This window comes from Ictalurus furcatus, chromosome 2 (assembly GCF_023375685.1).
Source record: "Ictalurus furcatus strain D&B chromosome 2, Billie_1.0, whole genome shotgun sequence".
In the NCBI taxonomy this organism is placed as follows: Eukaryota; Metazoa; Chordata; class Actinopteri; order Siluriformes; family Ictaluridae; genus Ictalurus; species Ictalurus furcatus.
Genome location: NC_071256.1, coordinates 18606430 through 18629423, shown reverse-complemented (window position 1 = coordinate 18629423; position 22994 = coordinate 18606430). Strand labels below are relative to the sequence as shown.

At 38.4% G+C, this 22994-nt stretch overlaps 1 protein-coding gene across 1 annotated transcript in view; it reads left to right on the top strand.

The window, feature by feature from the left end:
* The window catches only part of LOC128624322 (transmembrane protein 114), a 30624-nt gene extending 8535 nt beyond the window's left edge, over nucleotides 1-22089 (top strand). The window contains exons 3-4 of the mRNA XM_053651905.1: nucleotides 15877-16014; nucleotides 20732-22089. Coding sequence (XP_053507880.1) covers nucleotides 15877-16014; nucleotides 20732-20973 — 380 coding nt within the window. The 3' untranslated portion in view covers nucleotides 20974-22089. The remainder of the gene's footprint in view (nucleotides 1-15876; nucleotides 16015-20731) is intronic.
* Nucleotides 22090-22994: the final 905 nt, after the last annotated feature.

Sequence of the window (22994 nt, the reverse complement as noted above, 5' to 3'; positions counted from 1 at the left end):
TGTTCACCATCTATCATACTAATGTATTTCTGCTTAAATGACAAAAAGCTCTAACCCATAGAAAAAGGCTTTGCTCAATAAGAAAAAAGATTTGAGGGAACATTGCCACCCAATACATGACTTCAAAAATAATGAAATGAAACATTTCCACATTTAAAAAACTGACTATAAAGAGCAATGAACAGCAATAAACTAAAAAAAGGAAGCAAGATGGGACACAAGTGTCTAAAAAAAATGTAAGATGCATTTTTAGTGTTCAAATTAATGGGTTTATTCTTCTTGTCTAATTTTGTTTCTTATAAAAAGAAATTCCGGTTACTTTACGCTTTCCTGAAGGTTTTGTCATATCCATACGCCATCAGAGCCTTTCCTCTGGAAAAAGTAGTTCCATCTCTGAAAGGATGAATTCTACAGATTTAGCACTTCATTTATATGCAAACAGTTTAAAAGGATTGATCTAATCATTCTACAAAAACACATTGCACATAAAAAAGCTGTTTAATCCAACAGCTGCCCTTAGACTTTTAATAGACACTATTAATGTATAAGTGAGCTTGGCGTTACCAGGTTTTCTGTTCATTTCTCAGTGAAGGGAATCAAAATATTTGTCTGTAATAATCACACACACAATTTAGATACTGCAGATAAAGATTAATGTTGGAGTATCCATTTAAGTGCACTTAAGCACCTCTACATTTTGATACAAATTTGCTAGTAGTGTGTAGGAATATGTAATTATTTTCAATGCTAAGTTTCAGGCAGTATAAAAGCCTCTACAGAGATTGATGTGGACAAGATTCACAAATATACAAGAAAGAAATTAACTAAACGTTTTATTACACTCACATTAACACAACCATCAAATGCAAGCAGCTCCATGACACCATGACTGATGTTACTTTCAGTCCAATGCAGTGTGGCTTGTACTTTTGGAGAAATGCCACATTCCAGTTGTCTTAGTGTGAGTGTACATAAAATAGACATCAAAGACACACACGAACACAGAGTTTTTTGTTATCATGGAAACAAGACACAAGTGCACATAAATACATCAAGCGCATAAACACACACATCAGGCAGTCAAGAGTGGGTCAAGTATTTAATGGAACAGGCCTGTTAACGACGCCAACAAGTAAACACACCAGTAAAGAAAAAAGAAATCGCAGACATGAGCACTGGGAGGACAACACAGTTAACCCCTTAAACTCCCAGGAGCAATCACTTACAATCCTCACTCTAACTACAAACCTTACTGAATAATTACTGAATAACTCTTAGTAATTACCTAAGGAATAAAACAATCTATGTCATGCTATAACTGGAAACTAATCAACGGCAGGGTGTGATGAAGCAGAGTTACTGTTACCGCTCCAAAGTGTTTTATTTCTCTTATACCAGAGCAATTTGGCAACTATTACTAATTTTATTTATAAAATAACCTCGCATATATTATCCATTTATAGTATACATTTAATGTTGTGGAATGTCACTTAGTAGTTATAAACAGTTATTCCCTCATAAGCTTCTCTTTTTCCTCTCTCTTGAGATTAATAAGAATAAGAAGAAAAGCTGTAAGCTGCATTTTCGCGGGACAAGCACGCAGACTCAGTGAGCCACACATTCACATATGCACTACCATTGTTGCATAAGCAATCACAGGAAAGCAGAGTCAAGAATAGGAATCAAGAATGATTTATAGTTTCAAGCATTTGAAAGTCTGTTACAGGAGAATGGTTTTGAATATCAGAGTTCCTTTGATAACTTTTATTTAGACAGATCTCAAGATGTGGGCAAAGTTTAGTGATTATTGGACAAAATTTGATGAATATTGGTCAGATGTAAGAATTTTTAGCATGGTATTATTACTTTTGACCAGTAGGCTGGAACGAAATTTGTTGTAAAGCCTCAGGTCATGGTCCTGAAGTTGCCTACCAAGATTTGTGCCAGTGCGCAAAGATGTTGCTGAGATACAGCCTCACTACCTGTTTGGCTGCTTCACTGTCAGATTCATTGGCCCATTACAGGCAAAGCATTTGGAGTATTCAAAATTATTTTGTTAGCTTTTGTGAGGCTTACTCTGAATATGGTGTGTGCCAAATCTGGTGATGATTGGACATAATTTGTAGGAGGAGTAGTGAAAAACCTTTTTTTTTAAAATATAAAATCCAAGATGGTCAACAGGAAGTACAATCGAATTTCAGATGTTGGTTTGCTTTCATTTCAGCACACTCCAGGGAATTATAGAAAAAATGAGTTCTTCAAATGATATAATAAAAAAAAATAAAGTTGTTACAGTTCTTGACCACAAGGTGATGTACATTCAGAGCATGGTTCTGGAGACACTTGCCTAGTTTCATGATTATAAATAGATGCATTGCTGAGATACATCCTCAAATCCTGTTTTTTTTTGCATTTGTCAGCGTGTTACAGGAGAATGGTTTTGAATATCAAGATTCCTTTGATAACTTTTGTTCAGACAGGTCTCATGATTATGTGAGACAAATTTGGTAAAGATTGGGCAACATTTGAATGAGTACCAAAAATGGCAGTTACATGTAAGCATTTTTTAAGCACGTTATTATTACTTTTGGCCAGTAGGTGGCGCAGTCATGAAATTTGTTGCATAGCCTCAGGTCATGGTCCTGAAGCTACCTACCAAGATTTTTTTTTTCCCCAAAATATTTTTATTGAGAAAAAACAAACCTCCTGGTCACATAGCAACAATACATGGCTAACCAATATCTATACCTGGTTATGTATATATTGCAAAACCCAGCAACAGGCATAAAAATTCAAATGGGAAGTGTCTGTAACTCCATAAAATATGAAATAAACGGTTGCCATTTATAAACATAAAACTTGTCAGTACAACCCCTCATCATATACTTTATTTTCTAGAGTTTTAAAAAAAAACATCATGTCCTTTAGCCACTGGGAGATGGATGGATATTTAGCAGACTTCCAATGCAACAATAGGGAAATCTTGCTATTAGGTATGTGAAAGCGATAATATCCTTTTGTACCGAGCATAATTGAACTGAGGCATCAGGAATCCCAAATATAGCAATGAATGGGCAAGGTTTTAAATCTACTCCGAGAATAGTGGACATGATAGTAAAGAAACCAGTCCAAAAACCATAGAGACAGGACAAACGAAAAACATATGGCCAAAATGACAGGGAGAGCCATGGCATTTATCACACTTGTCCTTTACTTCTGGATATATTACAGAAAGTCTCGATTTAGACAAATGGACCCTATGTAAAACTTTGAACTGGATGAGTCCAAGACAAGCACAGGAAGTGGTAGACTGTATCCTACTTATAGCACGTTCACAACACTCTTCACTTAGCTGTACTCTTAACTCCATTTCCCATGCATTCTTAATTTTGGGACTCGACTCACTACCTAACGCCAGAATAAAATCATATATACACGAAATTATTCCTCTCTGATGTGGATTGTTAGAAAACAAGCTTTCCCCAAGCCTGTTCAGGAGGCGCAGAGGGGAAATTAGGAAAACACCTAGAAACGAAATTTCGAATTTGAAAATAACGAAACAGATGCGTCACAGGAAGGTCATAAGGAGATGACAGATAAAGCTATCAAAGACACCATCAGCATACAGATTTTTTAATTGTTTAATGCCCTTGTCATACCACACTGAAAATGTAGAGTCCAAACAAGATGGAGACCTACCAAGATTTGTGTCAGTGTGCAAAGTCGTTGCTGAGATATAGCCTCACTTCAAATTTGGTAGATTTGCTGTCAGATTCATTGGCCCATTACAGGCAAACTGTTTGGAGTATTCAAAATTCTTTTCTTAACTTTTGTTAGGCTTACTTTGAAGATGATGTGTGACAAATTTGGTGATGATTGGACATAATTTACAGGAGGAGTAGTGAAAAAACAGTTGTTCATCTTGACGTCATTGGTGGGTTGAACTTCTCACAATCCAAGGAATCCAGGGATACCTTTAAATTTCATATTTAAATAATGCTTTTAATTTTAGAGACGGTTAAAAAGTTACGACCATAAACGTACTTCCAAATTAGGCCCAAATTTGACCCGATGAAGGCGCTAGGGCGTTGGTAGCACTCGGCCCAAATTTGGTCAGAATGTTCCTTAGATCCTCTTCAATCGATGTGCCAAATTTCACAACTTTTTTGCCAGACGGTTCTATGGGCCATAGCCACCCTATCCAGAAGAAAAAGAAGATGATGAAGAAGAAAACATAGAAAAACAATAGGGTGCCTACACATCTTCAGAGTTTGGCGCCCTAATAATAATAAAAAAAACAAGAACAGTTTGTAATGTTACAGAGAAATTACAAAGCATAAATGCCTCTGTCCTGAATACTTACAGCTTTACATCAGACTGTTACAAAATGCAGACACTGGAGACTAATTCCATAAAAGATAAATACAGAAAATGCCACCATATAAACTATTTAACAACCACTTGTGTGAAGTGTCAACTGTACACATCCCTGTGAATGAGCTGTTACTATAGAAACAATAACATATTAGAATGAGCACATTAATCAAAACCTGTGTTCTGCAGCTGCACTACTGTCAGAGCTGCTGGTATAGAAAAATAACCAACACTAACATGCTTTAATGAGTAATACGGCACCTTGGACATGAATAATTAACAATAAGCCAAAAGGTTTCAGAGCAACAGATGGGCTATATTATAGGTGGATTAGTGTAGCTACAAGGAACTCAGGTCTAAAAAACTGACCTCTCGATATGATACAACTAAACAAGGCATCTTCATCTCCACACAGTGAGTCTCATGATTGCATAAGAGACTGAATAGGGTTATAGCAGACTGGTGCCCACCCACCACACTTATGCACAAGAGTCAAGCTGTATAACACACACAAACACACACACACACACACACACACACACTTCATCAATTTAAAAGCACCTCTAAACATGGTGATAAGCAACTGGAGCGTCTTCCTTTAATCTCCATGGATGCATGACTCTCTCGTCCTGCAGCAGCGTGCTGTGATTATCACATTAGTTGGGCCACCTAACAGCACTATCCTCAACACCATCCTCTCTGTCTTTCACTAAAAAGCAGAGGTGCCTGCTGAGCTCAGCCTGTATTAATGTGTTCAATCAATTCTAAATGGTTGCAACGTCTCATCTGACCGCATGCAGTTCTGAGACAATTGCTGGAATTGCTTTTTATTCTGAAAACAGAGCAATCAAATGCAGCTCTGCATCGCGACTGCTGTTCTGCAGACTTTAAATTTGTTATTGATTGCTCTGTCATGCCAAGAAGTTAACAAATGAGTGATCACACACACACACAAACTAATGAACAAATATTAACCACTTGAAAATACTTACAATACTCATTGTAATTACACATCATTCTGTTAGCTTCACTTTAATTACTGAATAATTTAATAATAATAAGCCAAGAACTTGCACACCTAATCATTTTTGCATTTTAGCAGTACTTGGACACAAAAAAAGCAACAGATGAGCACATTAAATGGTAGATGAAACAATATACCTACAAGAGGATCTATTTATAGTTGTCCTAAACATTTGTAGGGAAAGTTACACATATTCAGAGCTGGGTTATGCAGATTATTAAGTTGATTTTCTGTATGCATCATTCATCATTCTAAATAAATCTAATAGTAATTTAGTCTATTGCTGCAAAAACAGTCCTATTTGTAATTATCACAAATTAAAAACACAACACATTTTGGCTTAACTTAACAAAATGGCTATTCAGCAGATTATATAATAGCACACATCCAATTATTATTTTTATTATTATTATTATTATTATTATTATTATTATTATTGTCACGAACCTCGAATTGGCACGGAAGCAGAAGCGGGCGGCAGGTGTAGAGCGTGGTATCGGGAAGTTCAAGAAACGTAGTCGTAAGACAGGCAATGGTCAAGCGTTCAGACGAACAACACAAACGGGGTCGGGCAGAGAGCATAGTCAAAACCGGAAACAAGGGTCGAGGATAACGAGAAGACTAATTAACTAGATCGGCTTGGTAACGCAGAGAAACGAGTTGACTGAAGGTATACTTCGCATTGACTCTAGGTGAATGACATCCCTAAGTACTAGCGGTGAGAGTGTGTGTGTGTGTGTGTGTGTGTGATTGGTGCCAGGTGTGTCTGATCCGAACTCCGGGGATGGTGAGTGCATGCGTGCATGAGAAGTGAGTGTTGCATCTTGGGAAATTGAGTTCTGATCTGACTGAGCTGTGACAATTATTATTATTATTATTTGCATTTTATATTTTATATAGTGCTCTGATAGTTACTCGAGCACACAACTTAATGAAGTCATGAAATTGCAATATGAGTATGGGATGAAAGTTAGTTTATCATGCTTTTAATTTTCTAGTTTGAATTAATAAAGCAATGCTAATTTTTGCTCATTTGTTGCCAATGTTTATTCTAGTTCTATTGCATAAACCAGAAAAAACCTAGAATAAGCGCAGAGTTTATTTTTATTTTTATTTTTATTTTTTTTGCTGACAGGAAATTTCCCTGGCTGCGCTGGTGATTACAGGTTTCAGCCATATTTTTTTTCCAAACACAGATTATGGGTGGAGTGAAGGAGTGTTGGGGGAGAGTCTATAAAATGACTGACAGATGGCCACCAAACACAAACAAGCAGGACATCACGGAGTCTTTAAGGAAGGCAACACATTTAATTTCTTCTCCTTTGACACCCTCATACTACTACACTAATACTAATAAGTTCATTTTGTAACTTAACAGATAAACAAGCCATCTAAATTTCCACATGCATTATGAGGATTACAGGAGAGACTGACCAGGTTTAAAGCAGACTTATTCAAGAATCTTTAAACATAATGATAATTGACTGGAGTGTCTTCCTTGAGTCCCCATAGATACATGACACTCTCATCTTTCAGCAGAGTGCCATGATTCTCATAAGTAATTTAGCTAGGTCATCTAACAGTGCTCCTCAATACCTTCCTCTCTTTCTTTCACTAAAAAGCCAAGGTGCCTGCTGAGCTCAGCCCGTATTAATATGTTCAATCAATTCCAGCCGATTACAATGCTTCATCAGACGTCACATAATTGTACACATTAGCTGGAATGTCTTTCCTTCTGAAAAAGAACGCAATCAAATGCAGCACAACTGCTATTCTGCAGACTTTAAATTTGTTACTGATTGCTCTTTTTTTCCTTCTTCATGTCACTCGGTTTATTCTTACAGAAGCATTTCTCCTTTTGAGGTTTCTTCTTTTTCATCTCACACATCAAACGACTAGAAATTAAATAACTGCTGGTCCAAACAGGGGACACACTTTATCCACAGGCTGAAACATCGGAAACAACACAGAGACTTTTGCCGAGCTGAGTGAAAAACCTCAAGGCTACTTCAGTATCGAAGTTTTGCTTTTGATCAATGTCTACAATAAGCAGTGGGTCCGGCTTTAATCATGATGCTTTTTAGTGGGTAACCTGAAAGGTCTACAGTGACGGCAGGAGGAAAAACAAAACTAAATCTAAGTCAGTAGAACATAAACCTCAGAAACACACTGTTTCACATCTAATCCAAATGACTCTGGAGAAGAAATAAATCATTATAGTATTTTATCCTGATTTAAAGGTGGAAAAAAAATATCACCTTATTAATTTCAATTACAGAACATATTTCAATCCGTTTATGTGGTGTGTCCGTTGTACAAGTCCCTGCAAGTGAGCTGTTACTATAGATACGATAACATATTATGTATCTATAACCTGATTGAAATGTTAGCTTTTCTGTCTGTTCATGTTATATTTATTAATCCACCCTGAGGATACAGGATCTTCATTTCCACTTATCTGCCTCATTTCAAAAACCATAGCTAATCCAGTTTGGTTATTATTCCACTGCTCTCTGTTGTGGCGTCAGTTTAATAAGATGTCCCGCAGAGTGATAAAGTGTAGACGGTGAGATTGAGTCATTCACTGGAGAATTTTAAAGAAATGGTGCAATGATATTTCACAGATCTCACTGTTATAGTAAATATAGTACAGGAAATGGGTACATGATGACATTTATGATCATTATGTGGGTACTAAATGCTAGAAATACTGACGTATGCTGTATAGAAGTAAAAATTCAGAGGCCACTTTATTAGGTGTACTTCTCTTGTAGCTACATTAATCCACCTACATTGTCCATCTGTTGCTATGAAAGTCTTTTTTTGTGTCCCAACAGTTTTAATTGGACAGAAAATGATTGTTGGCGTAGTTAACATGCCAGTTCTATTATACACTTTACCCACATAAATGTTTTCCAAATAACACAAAGCAATCAGTGTTTGTGTGCGTGTATAATGTCTGCTTTATGTACCTCTACTTAGACAGCTGGAACATAGTGTGGTGTTTCAGTAAATGGAAGACCCACACTGCATTAGACTTATAGCAACGCCAACCATGGTGTCATGGAGCTGCTCGCTTCGTAAAAAACAAAACAAAACAAAACGAAACGAAACAAACAACAACAAAAAAAACAATCATAATGGTGGTGTTAATGTGAGTGAATTAAAATGTTAAATTTGTGAATTTAGTCCATGCCTAACACTGTAGAGGCTTTTAAGTTGAGCAAAACTGAGCACTGCTGGACACTATTGACAATTTTATATACACTATTTGGCCAGAAGTATGTGGACACCTGACCAGCACACTTGTATGTGCTTGTTGAATATCAGATTCCAGATTTATTTGCCCTTTTGCTGTTATAATAAACAACACTCTACAGGGAAGGCTTTCCACTAGATTTTGGGGTGGGGCTTTAACTCTAACCTTAACAAACCATGTCTTCATGGAGCTCGCTTTGTGCACAGGGGCATTGTCATGCTGGAACAGGTTTAGACCTCTTAACTCCAGTGAAGGGAAATTGTAATACTACAGTGTACAAAGACATTCTATAAAATTATGTGCTTCCAATTTCGTGGAAACAGTTTGGGGAAGAACCACATATTGGTGTGATGGTCAGGTGTCCACATACCTTTGGCCATATAGTGTAAAAATGGGGAGGTACACAAGTGCATTTAAAGGGATACTCCAGCATTTTTCAGCTTTATTTCTATGTACAGCATCTAAAGTGCGGGTGTCAGTATTACAGACAAAAATTTCGACATGTTTCCCTGCAATGAGAAAAGACAGATATTCAGTCTAATTCATGCAAAATCAATTATAATGGAAGTCTAATGGCAGCTGTTTAGTTCTGTCAATAGACATGTATTCGAATTGTATTGTTGTTGAATACTTTGATGAATTCTTTAAAGACATTTGATACTTTCCGAGATGGAACTAATGGCGTATGGATACTGCAAACCCTTCAGAAAAGTGTAAAGTAACCAGAACTTTTTACTGTGTTGTTCTAGTACTGGAAAGTTGATAGAAGTCCATAAGAACACCTTTAATAAGACATCTATCTCCTCACAACTTTATCATTCCAGTTTGCAAGCTGTAATCACATACTGTTAACATTTACTAATGGAATTCTGCAGTTGCCACTAGACTTCCATTAGACTTCCATTAGTGCAGGGAAATGTGTTAAAATGATCTTCTCTGGTAAACAGGCTTAAAATACAAATACAGTAGATAGAGATTTGGTTGGAAATACACTGGAGTATTCCTTTAATCAAACATCTCTCACATTCTCTGTCTCACTCAGTCACATTATTGAAGCATATAATTGGACGTTCTGAGATCCGAAAAGACATTCTGCACTCTCAAAATTATTATTATGAAAACACATGCAGCAGTTTCCCAATGCAGACAAGCACTTTAATCCTGTTTTAATTAATTCTGAATTTCGTTACACACAGTAGGGAAGATCAAAAAGGTGAAGAAGTGAAAATTAAATATATTGCATAACATTAACCAAGAGCACAAGCATGGCGAAAATTATGTGCTGATTGTTTCATCCAGATCATGGCCCTTCATCAAATTTGGCATTAGTGTTTACTTACTAAGTAAACGTATTACCTATTTAAGCAATAGAACATGAGATGGAGTGTGTTACTCATCGATAACGTACAACCATGAATTTACAATTGAAAGAATAAGCATAAGTAAAGTAATGCAAAGAAACAATGATAATTGTGTCAAATATCTGTTTAAAAATACAAAAAAGCAATCACACCACATGTGTTTTCACTGCTGTGCATTTCAGCTAATGAATAGTAACAAACAAATGGGTCTGCTTATGAATATTAATGATTAGTGGGTGGTCTGAGTGAAATTGTGCTGCATGCTGAGGCAGAAAAATGTTTAAAAAATGCAAAAATAAGACAAATTGCAGCTTGTCATGTTAATAAGAAACCTGGTAATGTCACGAAATCCATGTAATGGAGGTGAGGACAGAAGCGAAAACAGATAAGAGTTTATTTAGAGAGAGACAGGCAGAGAAATCCAAAACATGAGACAATAGCGAGGTCAAGAAACAGGCAATGGGTCAGGTGATTGGCAAGCAGGCATAAACCTAGCAAGGCAAGAATCGAGAACAAGAAACAAGAAGCAAGATCAATGAACATGAAACAAAATGAGGAACAGGGTACAAACGTTTGGTATGGTGATAACACTCAATATTTCACAAAGCATCATTGTGTTCAAACAGTCTCTTTATACTGTAAGTGCTGTGAATTTGATGCAGGTGTGCATGATTAGAATGAATGAGTGTTCTGGGAATTGCAGTCCATGGCGGCCATGTTTGTAGGCCGCAGTGCAGGATGGGAAATGTAGTCACTGGTTTGCTGTGATATGACAGTTACAAAACGCTGACACTGGAGACTCCTTCCATAAATATTACATAAATGTCTCCTTGCAGAAAAGTCCACCATATCAATGCTTATATTTAAAACATTTTAAAAAAAAAATCTATTTATGTGGTGCGTCTGCCATAAAAAGTCCCTGTGAACGAGCTGTTACTATAGAAATAATACGGTATTAGAACATTATTATAAACCTGCGATTTGCAGCTCCAATTCTGTCAGAGCTGCTGCTGTTATAGATAATCAATCAACACCTTCTGACCAATCAGAATCCAAAATTCAACAGTGCCACAGCCGATTGTGTTTTTTTCCCTCCATTTGTGTTTGGAGTATAGTACAAGGACAGTCCTAATGAAAGGAGACTGCTGAAAACATGTTTTCTGCTATTATTTCTGTTATTATTTTGTATCTCCATAACAACATTTGGACATCTTGTGGCTAGATTGCACAATGACATTGAAAGCCACAGAATGGATTTATATTTATAATAATTGCGAGTTGGCATGGTTGAGTTGTAATAGCTTAACCATTAAATGTATTGCTTGGGTCGCCGTGACCTTCTCTCTACCTCGTTATTTATTAATTCAATTTTTTCTGTTTCGATCTCCACTTCTTTACTAGACTTCCGTTTCATTTTTTACTTTGCACAAGTTCCAAAGTTTGAAATACTTCAATTATTGTGATTTTTAAAAAACAAAATAACAATATTTCTGAGAATCCTAAGGCAGCAGCACAATTCTGCAAGACTTCTTGAAGTTCATTAATTATTTGGAGCCTCAACGCACTTTCACATGCTGATACTGTTTTAATGTCTGACTACTTGCCAAATACAAAGCTTTTCCCTTCTTTTTTTCATCTCCTATTCTCTCAATATGTGACATAATTGGCAAATCATGCACAATGTATCTGACTGCACACACATTAGCTTCTTCATTTGATATCTTTGTAAATCAAGGCCTTATTGTCAGTCAAAGTATTACACCTCACAAAAAAGAACAAGCTGGAAAACACAGCAATCACACTGTTTAATTAGGACAGCTGGAGGATGTTTGCTGAAAGGAACATCATTTAAGACACAAAATAAGGAGCAAATTATTGCAGTGAGCACTCTAACCTAACATTAGCTACTTGTTACACTCTGACTGGACTTAAAAGAATCACGTTGTCATGGTAACATTAACAGTAAATGTTACTCTGTGTCTGAGGATGATTGTGTTTCAGATTGTATAAAACAGATTACAAAACCCAATAGAAAACTAATTGAACTGGCGAAATCACAATTGCACGAATCTTTTACAGGAATGTTTGTTGGTAATTGAGACCTTTTAGCTATACTCATGTTCGAGGCACGATAATTGAAGAGTACTTTGGGTGAATGTGTGTTGTGATGACGCCACATAATGCATCTTGCCCCAAATCTGCGGTAATTTTGAAAAATTGCAAGCTTCTCTGATTATTGCAGAGTTTCCTTGATTTTGTGTTAATTTCTGCAGTCGTAAAATCCTGGAGGGATTGGAATATGTTTCAGCGGCTCATTAAACTACACGAGAATGAATTGTGTAAAAAAAAAAAAAAAAAACACATAAGGAAATAAATGACTCATGTAAGAAATTACACTTGAATATAAACTATTCATTAAATAATATATGAAAATAAATTAATCATGTGAAAACAAAAAAAATCACATAAAAATGAACTGGGTAAAAATCATATGTGAGAATAAATTAATCAAGTATAAAAAAAATCACATGTGAAAGTAAAAGAATCAAGTGAAAGAATCATATGTGAATGAATCATGTAAATAAATCCCATGAATCACATATTTAAAGAAAACTATGAAAAAAATGACACATGAAAATAAATTAATCATGTGGGGGAAAAATCACACATGAATATAAAAACACATGCACATGTGAAAAATGTGAAATGTTAAAAAGTGAAGCCTAAACCCTGTGTGTAAAACCAGATATAAATTTGAATTTCATGTGACATTTCTGTAAGGGTGGGAATGTCAAACACGTGTGCTAATTAGAATATTACACGCCCACCTCGACAGTTATGGGTTTGAACAGTGAATGATATGGCATTTGTGAATATTCATGTTTATCTTACATTTCTATTATTTTACACAATGTTCCCTGTGACTCTAGCAAGTGGAATTATAAGGAAAAAAGTATTTATAAATGAATAATAGTAGAAAAATGTTTATTATTCACACCGAATGGAGATGGAATTGTTGGGTCTTTGATGAAAAGCAGGGATGCACAAAGCAGGGCCTTGATTCTCAGTAATCTAGTTTTAAGCCCCTAATGAGCTGGATAATTGGGAAGTTCATTTGTTGTGGTGTGGTTAAAATCACCCAGGATAATAATTGGAGTTGGAATGGGGCTTTCACATCACTTCATTTGCTCAAATTGCTCAGCAAGCTGCTGCCGAGTGCCATGTGCGCCTGCTGGCTTCCTGTGAGCATTTTAGAGCAGACAGACTGTGTTCCTGCTTCCTGATGAAACACTGTAATGGGCTTTCTGGCTTTCTTCAGGGAAACACAAAAACATTTTTCCAGACTTTATCTGAGTGTCAGCACATGCTGAGTTTCTTGATGTGCAGATATGTAGGAATTAATCTGGATTCCAGATGTTATGTGTTTTTAAAGGGTTGAAAAAGGTCTGAAAAAGGCAAAAATAGAGGGCATACTATATTACTATTCGGACAAGGTTCATTTTCTGGACATATGTCTGTTCAATAATGTTGCTTCAGGATGTCTGTAGTAATTATGATTGATTCATATGGGATAAATCACAGCGATGGACATGTCTTCACTATGTACACTGGTAGTCACACTAAAAATTCTATGCATACTATATAAACCTCAATTTAATACAATCTGACTGCTTTGTCCTTCATTATAAATGCTTGTTGTAGGGGGTATTGCTGTACAAGTTGTGCTTAATCATCAGTAGATAACGTGACATAACATGGAACTCAATAACCTAACCTAGGCTCTCCCCATCATACGACAGCTACCAACCAGGGAGAGTGAAGGCTAACATGTGCTTCCTCTAAGACACATGAAGAACTGAAGAATATTTTAAACTGCTGCTCATAAGCTTGCAGACACCCACAACTGGCTCGTTTTGCTGTGATTGACAGGAGAGAGAGTGTATGCCATCCCTCTCAGGAAGAAAGCACAGCCAGTTTTGCTTTCTGGGACTCCTGGTCACGAATGGCTGTGGCATTGTCAGGATTCAAACTTGAGATCTCTGGACAATAGAACAAATACTAGTCCATTTGGACTGGATACATATTATCTGTGGTTTTTCTACTTGCCTTTTTAAATGGTAAAATATGGTATAATCTTCCGAAACGTGTGCATGAGCAGTTTGCAAACAATGACTGCCATGACTGATTCTGATGGAACTACAATCCCAGAGATACTCTTGTAATAATTGCATTCCCCCAGCTCCACAGTTTGAATAGACTGCATTTTACTCGAATTCTTAAACAGGTTCAGCCTTCCAATCATTTTGTTCAGTCTGCTGTCATCACATACCCTCATGCCACTGCCCAAGTTGGAGCTCACCACCACCAACTGCCTAGCCTCCTGTTGCATACGCTGAAGGTCCTGAGCTTCCTCAAAATTTAAATTCTGCTCAGCCATTTAAGTCCACCATTAAACATATATAGCGCATACATGAGGGCATATCTTTGATGTCGAGAGCTGTATCATTGCACATGGATCTTGAGGTTCCTTATGAAACCAGCATTTTTACAACACAATATCCATTATCGATGGCCAGATGGAAGAAGAGCAGGCTTTTAAAGGATGTTCCAACTCTCAATATACCACTTCTGCTCTTTGCTGGATGGCTCTATTGTGGTGAGTAGGAAGGACTATAATTTTGGAAGTAGCTGCAATCTTGGTGTATTTTCCCCCATTAGTGGTTAGAATACGTTATGGTTTTGTGCAGTGATTGCTCAGCCTTTGCTGATGGCATTTGTGTGCTGACCAAAATTGACGTTGTTGTCCTGAGTCCGAGATATCACCATCAACTTGGTGATGTTGAATATCTGTTAGCGAAGCGATCAGCACAAAGTAATTAAAGATGGCAATCTGTCGAAATCGATATCAGAGGTTTGTAGCGGTTTGGACACTTTGTGGATTGCTATTATGCATAAATCTGTTTCAATTTCCCAGGGTGAAAGCAACAGGACTTATTGGGCTTTCAAAACAAGTTCTTGATTACATGCTCAGAGTTCTCCTGGGATGTGTGAGGCAGCACTCAATGCACAGTCTTGTACCAGTAATCTAAAATATTAAGCAATTAATGAGCGGGTGTAAAGCTTGTTTTCTTCTGTGTTCTTCGTCACTCATAAACTCACCTCCAGTGGAGAAAGGAAACAGTTGCGTTGTAATCACTTACTTTGCTCAATTTGCTAGCTGTTGCACGTGTGTTCCCTGCAGAGCAGCACACAAACACAAACCATCAGCTTCCAATTGAATCACCTACAGGCTACAGGCATGTTTTGTCCGGTCAGGTCAGAGTCTCGATCTTATTCCAATTGAGATGCTGTGGCATGACGTGAAGAGGGAGAAAGCAATAGTTTTATATTCCTCTCTCGCTGTTGTGCAGCTTTGATCATCAACTGGAAATGTTTAGTGGAGGTAATAGTTGATAAAAGAGGTTAGACCAGTTATAAAGTACAAGGGTGTACATACTCCAGCATGGATTGTCAATGTGAGTTAATTAGCACATTTGAGTAATTAAAAACTATGTTTTGCAAATTATTGTTATTACAAATAGATTACATATTCAAAACATCTTAAGCATGCAAAGTTTAATTAGATTTAATTAGAAATTTAAGTAAAAGTACCTGTTTGCTTGGGGATTTAATGTTTAATTATTTGATTCTTAGTTTTAAAAAAATCTATTTTCATTTTTATTCTATATTTATGTACTTACTTTATATTTATTTTTGTACTTATAATTTTACATCATCCTTTATTTAATTTTGTGTATGAAACGTATTCTAGAAATAAAGTTATTATTATTATTATTATTATTATTAATGTCTTACAGACATGCAAGCGACGTTCTTCGTGCTGCTGCCCCTCAGCGTGATCGTCCTCTTTATTGGAGGGATGATGGGTGTCATAAGCATCCTTGCTCGAGCCCATCGTCTTCTTCTCGCCACTGGATTGCTTCTCCTCAGCGGCAGTGAGCTTCCTCACAATCACACTCTCTTAAAACACTATAGAGCACCATTATGACTCAGTGGTGCTTTATACTCACAGTCCACGTTAAAAACACACATACCACTAATCAAAGCCTCTTTGTACATAGAAAAAGCAGTGCTCTGGTCATAATCGTAGAAATAGCTAACAGCTACAGAAATATGAATCAGTGACTGAATGGATAAAGAAGTATACATGAATATGCAAATTGGAATCATGCCAGCTCTGCCATCCCAGAATATTCCATTTGCATTGATATATTTCTAGTGATTTATTGCATAGCAGCCAAACCTGTCAAAATATAACACTACGATTCTCTTGAGTGGTTCAAAGCCATGTTTTTTGTGTGCGTGTGACATCACAAAATGGGCTCAGTTTTATACACAAGTGCTGTTTTAAATGAATAAATCCAAACTGAAAACTATATAATTGGAATCGGCCACAGAGGGCGTGTTTTTATTGTCAATATTTTAATTTAGAAGTACTTCAGTATTCCAAATCTAGAAGCATGAATAAATGTTCATCATAATTGATGCTTTCATGATTCAATTCTTATATTTGTAGGATAATAGCATAAAACCCTTCTGCTTTTATCCTTATCTAGGTGTGATCTCAGTGGCTGGGGTGTTCAGTTGTATACTTGTATTTTGCAACATATTTGGGCCAAAACTGTTGTCTGATTAGTTATAGTGGTATTTTGGGCCATACTGCCACTCTTTTTGGTTACACTGGTATTTTGAGACGCATTTTGGACATAATTGTGGTCCAATTCATTATAGTGGTATTTTAGGACATGTTTTCAGAACATAACTGTGAGTCTGGTTGATTATAGTGGTATTTTGGGATGGATGCAACTACAGATAAGAGTTTTATTTATAGGAGATATAGGCAGACAAATCCAAATCTTGAAACAATAGAATGGTCAGAACAGGCAAATGGTCAGGCGATCAGCAAACAGGATAAACTAGACAAAGACAAGACTCAATTAACGAGGACAAGAACCAGATCAAAACCATGAAACATAAAGCTATGAATAAGGCTTGGTACTATGACTTGGCAACTGAACGTAATACTTCGAAAAGACATTGTTTGAAAATAGTCTCTATATACTGTGGAGTGAGTGTGTGAGATTGGATGCAGGTGTGCATGTTTACAATGAATGTGAATGTTCTGGGAGTCGCAGTCCATGGTGGCCATGTTTGTAGGCCGCAGTGCAGGATGGGAAATGTAGTCAATGGTTTGCTGTGATATGACAGAACTCCCTCCCCCGGCGGTCCTGGTCCTCTGGGCAAAATGTCTTCACAACCCCTCAGGTTCCAATGCAGGCATTGTCCAATAAGTAGCAGGTTCCTTGAGGTGCTGAGGAGCAGACATGAGGCTGGGGCTGGTTCGCCGAGGTCATTAGGCAAGACCCAGGCTTGGGAAGTAGTGTTGTCAGCTTTAGACAGGTGCTTGACTTGGTGGGCCATCTCGTCGGCCCTTCTTGAGTGTGGAGCGACGTTCTCAGCGGATCAGGAAGGTGGAGCGTCATCCTCAGCGGAGCAGGAAGGTGGAGCGTCGTCCTCCATCGACTCTGCAGGCTGAACTTGGTTGGCTGTGTCAACAGACACGGGCGTGAGCAGAACTTGGTTGGCCGTGTCAACAGACTCGGGCGTGAGCAGAACTTGGTTGGCCATGTGAGCAGACTCGGGCATGAGCAGAACTTGCTTGGCCGTGTCAGCAGACTTGGGAGTAAGCAGGACTTGGTTGGTCGTGTTAACAGACTCTTTCTTGAGCATAACTTGGTTGGTCGTAACATCGACTTCAGGCGTGAGCAGAACCTGGTTGGTCGTGATGTCAGTTTCAGGCATGAGGAGAACTTGGCTGGTCGTGACAACAGAATCTGGCGTGAACATAACTTGGTTGGTCGTGACCTCGGTCTCAGACTGGAATGTGGCGTGGATGGTCACATCGTCGATCTCAGACTGGAACATGGCGTGCAAGGTTACATCATTGATCTCAGACTGGAACTTGGCATGGGAGGTCACCTTGTCGACCTTTAGCTGGAACTTGGCGTGGGAGGTCACCTCGTCGACTTCAGACAGGAACGTGTCTTGGGAGGCAATCTCTTCGACCTCAGACAGTAACGTGTCTTGGGAGGCCGTCTCTTCGACCTAGGACAGGAACGTGTATTGGGAGGCCGTCTCTTCGACCTCGGACAGGAACTTGGCTTGAGAGGTTGTTACTTCAACCTCGGACAGGAACTGGGCTTGAGAGGTCATCTCTTCGACCTTGGACAGGAACATGGCTTGAGAGGTTGTCTCTTCGACCTCGGACAGGAACATGGCGTGGGAGGTCACCTTGTTGACCTCTTATGGGAGCGTGGCTTTGGAGGACGCCTTGTCGACCTCGGACAGGAACGTGTATTGGGAGGCCGTCTCTTCGACCTCGGACAGGAACTTGGCATGAGACGCCGGCTCTTCAGCCTCGGACAGGAACTAGGCGTGAGAGGCCGCCTGTTCGAACTCGGACAGGAACTTGGCGTGGGAGGTTGCTCTTTGACCTCAGACAGGAACTTGGCGTGAGAGGCCATCTCTTCGACCTCGGAGAGAAACTTGGCTTGAGAGGCCCTCTTTTCGACCTCAGATAGGAACTTGGCTTAAGAGGTCGTCTTTTCGACCTTGAACAGGAACTTGGCTTGATAGGTCGTCTCTTCGACCTCGGACAGGAACTTGGCTTGAGAGGTTGTTACTTCAACCTCGGACAGGAACTGGGCTTGAGAGGTCATCTCTTCGACCTTGGACAGGAACATGGCTTGAGAGGTTGTCTCTTCGACCTCGGACAGGAACATGGCGTGGGAGGTCACCTTGTTGACCTCTTATGGGAGCGTGGCTTTGGAGGACGCCTTGTCGACCTCAGACGGGAACGTGGCTTGGGAGGTCGCCTCATCGACCTCGGACATGAACTTGGCAGGAGAGATCCTCTCTTCGACCTCAGACAGGAACAAGGTCACCTCGTTGAACTCTAGCAGGAACTTGACTTTATGCTGGAGCTCTGGAGATGAGACAACCTTGTGGGTCTCAGGCTGGAGCTCTGGGGAGGAGGTCACCACGTTGACCTCCAACTGTATCACGGCAGATGAGACCACCTTGTGGGTCTCAGTTGGAGCTCTGGGGAGGAGGTCACCACGTTGACCTCTGGCTGGAGCTCGGCAGTTGAGACCAGCTTGTGGGTCTCAGGTGGGAGTTCTGCTCTTGCTTTCTTGTGGAGCCATTTGTGGGCCAGCTACCCTTGAAACATTCCTAAGAGCAGAAATGTAATACAGGTATCCCAAGTTTACTACAGGTGGGACATTGTAGCTGGGCTTCTTTACAGCAGCCCTAGGTCTTGCAGGTCTGCGTCACCTCCACCACTGCCCTGTTGGCTGGGGGCTGAAGTTGAGCTGTGGAGGCCGCCCTGTCGATCCACTCATAGTAAGTGTGGAAAGGCAGATAATGCTGGCCCACTACACTGACTCCTCTCAACAGTTCATCCAGGTTGCAGTTCGGTCCTGGATTCCCAAACTCCTTTAAAAATAGTTTTGCAAACTGAGTTACTTGGGTGAGGGCACTGGACCCTGTACTGGCCAGATGCTGTGCCCATTGGTAATCCAGGCAATAAAACTGGGACACAAGGAAGCCGAGCCAATGCCCTTTGTCCGGCTTGGGGTTCGCCAGACTTGAAAAGACATTTGGCATTGGAACAGGAACTGCCTCGGGTAGTCACACAATCCATAATTCAGATCCGGGGGTTCTATGGCAGTCCACTGGGGAAACTGGACTGACATGAAGGGTGGCCAGTCATCCCCATGTACTCTGGCATGACACTCTCCTTGCTCTCCTGCTGCTTCCATGTTCCGCCAAAGTATTCTGCCACTTAAGGAATATGCAAATGCAGATAAGAGTTTTATTATAGGAGAAATGAGGATGAGAACCAGCTCAAAACCATGAAACATAAAGCTATGAATAAGGCTTGGTACACGACAGAGACTATGGCAACTGAGCGTAATACTTCGCAAAGACATTGTTTGAAAACAATATCTATATACCTTGGAGGGAGTGTGTGAGTTTGGATGCAGGTGTGCATGATTAGAATGAATGTGAATGTTCTGGGAGTTGCAGTCCATGGTGGCCATGTTTGTAGGCCACAGTGCAGGATGGGAAATGTAGTCACTAGATTGCTGTGATATGACAGCGATGTATTTTGGGCCATAAGGTTTTGCTCAGTTATAGTAGTGTTTTGGGCCATATTTTAGGCCATAACTGTAGTCTGATTAATTATACTGGTGTTATGGGACATATTTTAGGCCATAACTGTAGTCTGATTAATTATACAGGTGGTGTGGGACATATTTTAGGCCATAACTGTGGTCTGATAGATTATTTTGGTATTTTGGGACATATTTTCAGAACATAACTATGGGTCTGATTGATTATAGTGGCATTTAGGGACGTATTTAAAATATACACAATTGATACAAAAGTTTTTAATCTCCAAATAATTACTTTTTAGTGAATAACAATGGAGTTATGAAAGCATTGATACCTAATGACAATGGCGATATTTAAAAAAAAGCGTATCATGTTGTTATATCACACTGTTGATATATCTTATATTGGCTCATCTCTAGTAGAAAATACTCCAGATCTGTTCCAACTTTAATGACCATTTTCTTTTTCTAGCTGTAATTACATTAACAGGCATCTGCGTGTACGTGGCCTACTCTGCAGCTGCCTTCCGAGAGGCTGTGCATATCTCTGGGCAAAAGACTCTGGAAGACCTTGACATCTATTTTGGTTGGTCTCTGGCCTTCGCAGCCATTTCCTTCATTACTGAGCTCATCACGGCCATCACATTTCTGCTCACTTCTGCTCGCTTGGGTCAGCTCATGCGCCGAGACCAGGACAGGTTCTTAGCAGAATGAGGTGTGGAGGATGTATCACTGCCCTGTCGGCATTATTATCTGTCAGTTATGTGGGGCACAGCATTTTTTTAAGTGTGTAAATAAATCTTTTATATGATTGTTTTCTGGAACTAAAGAGTATAAAGCTGTATACAGCCGATGGGAATAAAGGTTTAAATTCTCAGAGGACGGCTGTAATTGTTCTGTCACAAAGAGGATAACGATATTAATGCACTGTAATGTAATCAACGTCTGCTAAATAAAGTCTCTGTAACGTCACTTCATAAAATTTCAGGCTAATTACTGATTCACTGGTGCCTCCTAGCATTTCAAAATCTTTACAAATTCATTATGAACTGAATAAATAAATGATTTTAATACTGTTTTAATATGTGAGTCCATGTTTACAAATCCAGCCTATTTATCTAATTTAGTAATATTTAAAACAGACAATTTTCAGCAGGAAACCTACCCCACCTGCCACTTCAAAGATGTGTATGATGACAAGGTATCAGATAAAACATATCGCTATGTTAATGTTATGTTATACCAGTGTACATATACAGTAAATAATTTTGGTAATTTGTACAATACAATACTGTGTATACTGTGTTTTATAATTTGATACAGCAGTCAGTGTGGAAGCCTGGGAAAATATTTACAGTACTTATAATGTAGGTTATACTGTATTAAAGACCTTACCTTGTCTGGCTAGTCCTACTACTTTTCACTTCTTCAATTACTTTGTCATCCTAAGTTTTGGTGAAAAGGATAGAGTCAGTTATTTTATCGGAGAAGAGTAAGAGCAATGAGTTTAAACTGGAATGCTAACCTAGCTAAATACCTAATGTTTGCTAGCTACACAGCCTTATATTCTTTATTTTTTTGTATTCAACTGCTGTATTCAAACTGTGGCTCACTGTTTACGTCTCTGTTGGGTTGTTTTTTTCTAGCAAGTTTGTGTAATCTTTCATTTTATCTGGATTTGCAACTGGATTGTCCATTATGGAAGTTTATTATATGTGAATTTAAAAAAACTAATCATTATTGTGTAACCTGATATACTGTGTTTCTTCTGTGTGTGGACTAAAATGAAATTATTGCTAGAAAACTTTTTTATCAGGTTTGTTTGTTAGAATTTTGGACTCACATTCATTTAAGTATTTATGTATATTTGACAATAAAAGAGTTAAAACAGTATAACTATGTATAAATGTGTGTTTTTTTCTTACACATAATAATCTATTTTTAATAATAAATCATTGTGCTGTACAAATACAGGACGAGCTGAATATGAGTTTTGAGCTCTATTGAAAATAAGTCCAATGTGCCACTGTACTCATTTTTAACAGAGCAAACAGAAGAGAAGGAATAATTTGGCATTTTAACAGATGCCTCAGCATTACACAGCATTTGATAGCATCCCTTTTATTTCTTTTTCTTTCTTTTATTAATAACAATATATTTCCACCCCTCATTGTTTGAAATAAAGAAATTTAATTAAATTCTGACAGAACATCAATCTTCCCACGGTGGCCATTTTTCCAGGTGCTGCTGCTGAAAGTAAGTTAAAGGTGCATGACTGATTTTAGTCCTTACTAGCTCTGAGCCATGTCGCAGTATACATATTTTTCTTTTTTGTCACCTTTTCAATAAGTCAATGTGGTCTCATGAATGGGAAAAAAGAAATAGCTTTAAATACTGTATAAATGATAATATTCTTAAGCATAGTGTTCATAGAGCTATGTGACACAGTCTGACTATGTTTACACGGACAGCAATAATCTAATTATTGACCTTATTCTGAATAAGACAATATTCTATAGAACATAGATCGATTAACAGCACACATCATTATGTCCCCACGCCATACTGTCCATCGTTCCCTCCAGAATTTCACGTATCAACATACAGTTCGTCTTTGTTATGGTACCATATACAGTTTTGGGTGTTTTTATTTTTAATTTTACGGAAGCTTCAAGTGCACTTAATTATTTGTCATGCCATACGTGCAAATAGATGACTGCCTGAAGCCATGGGCT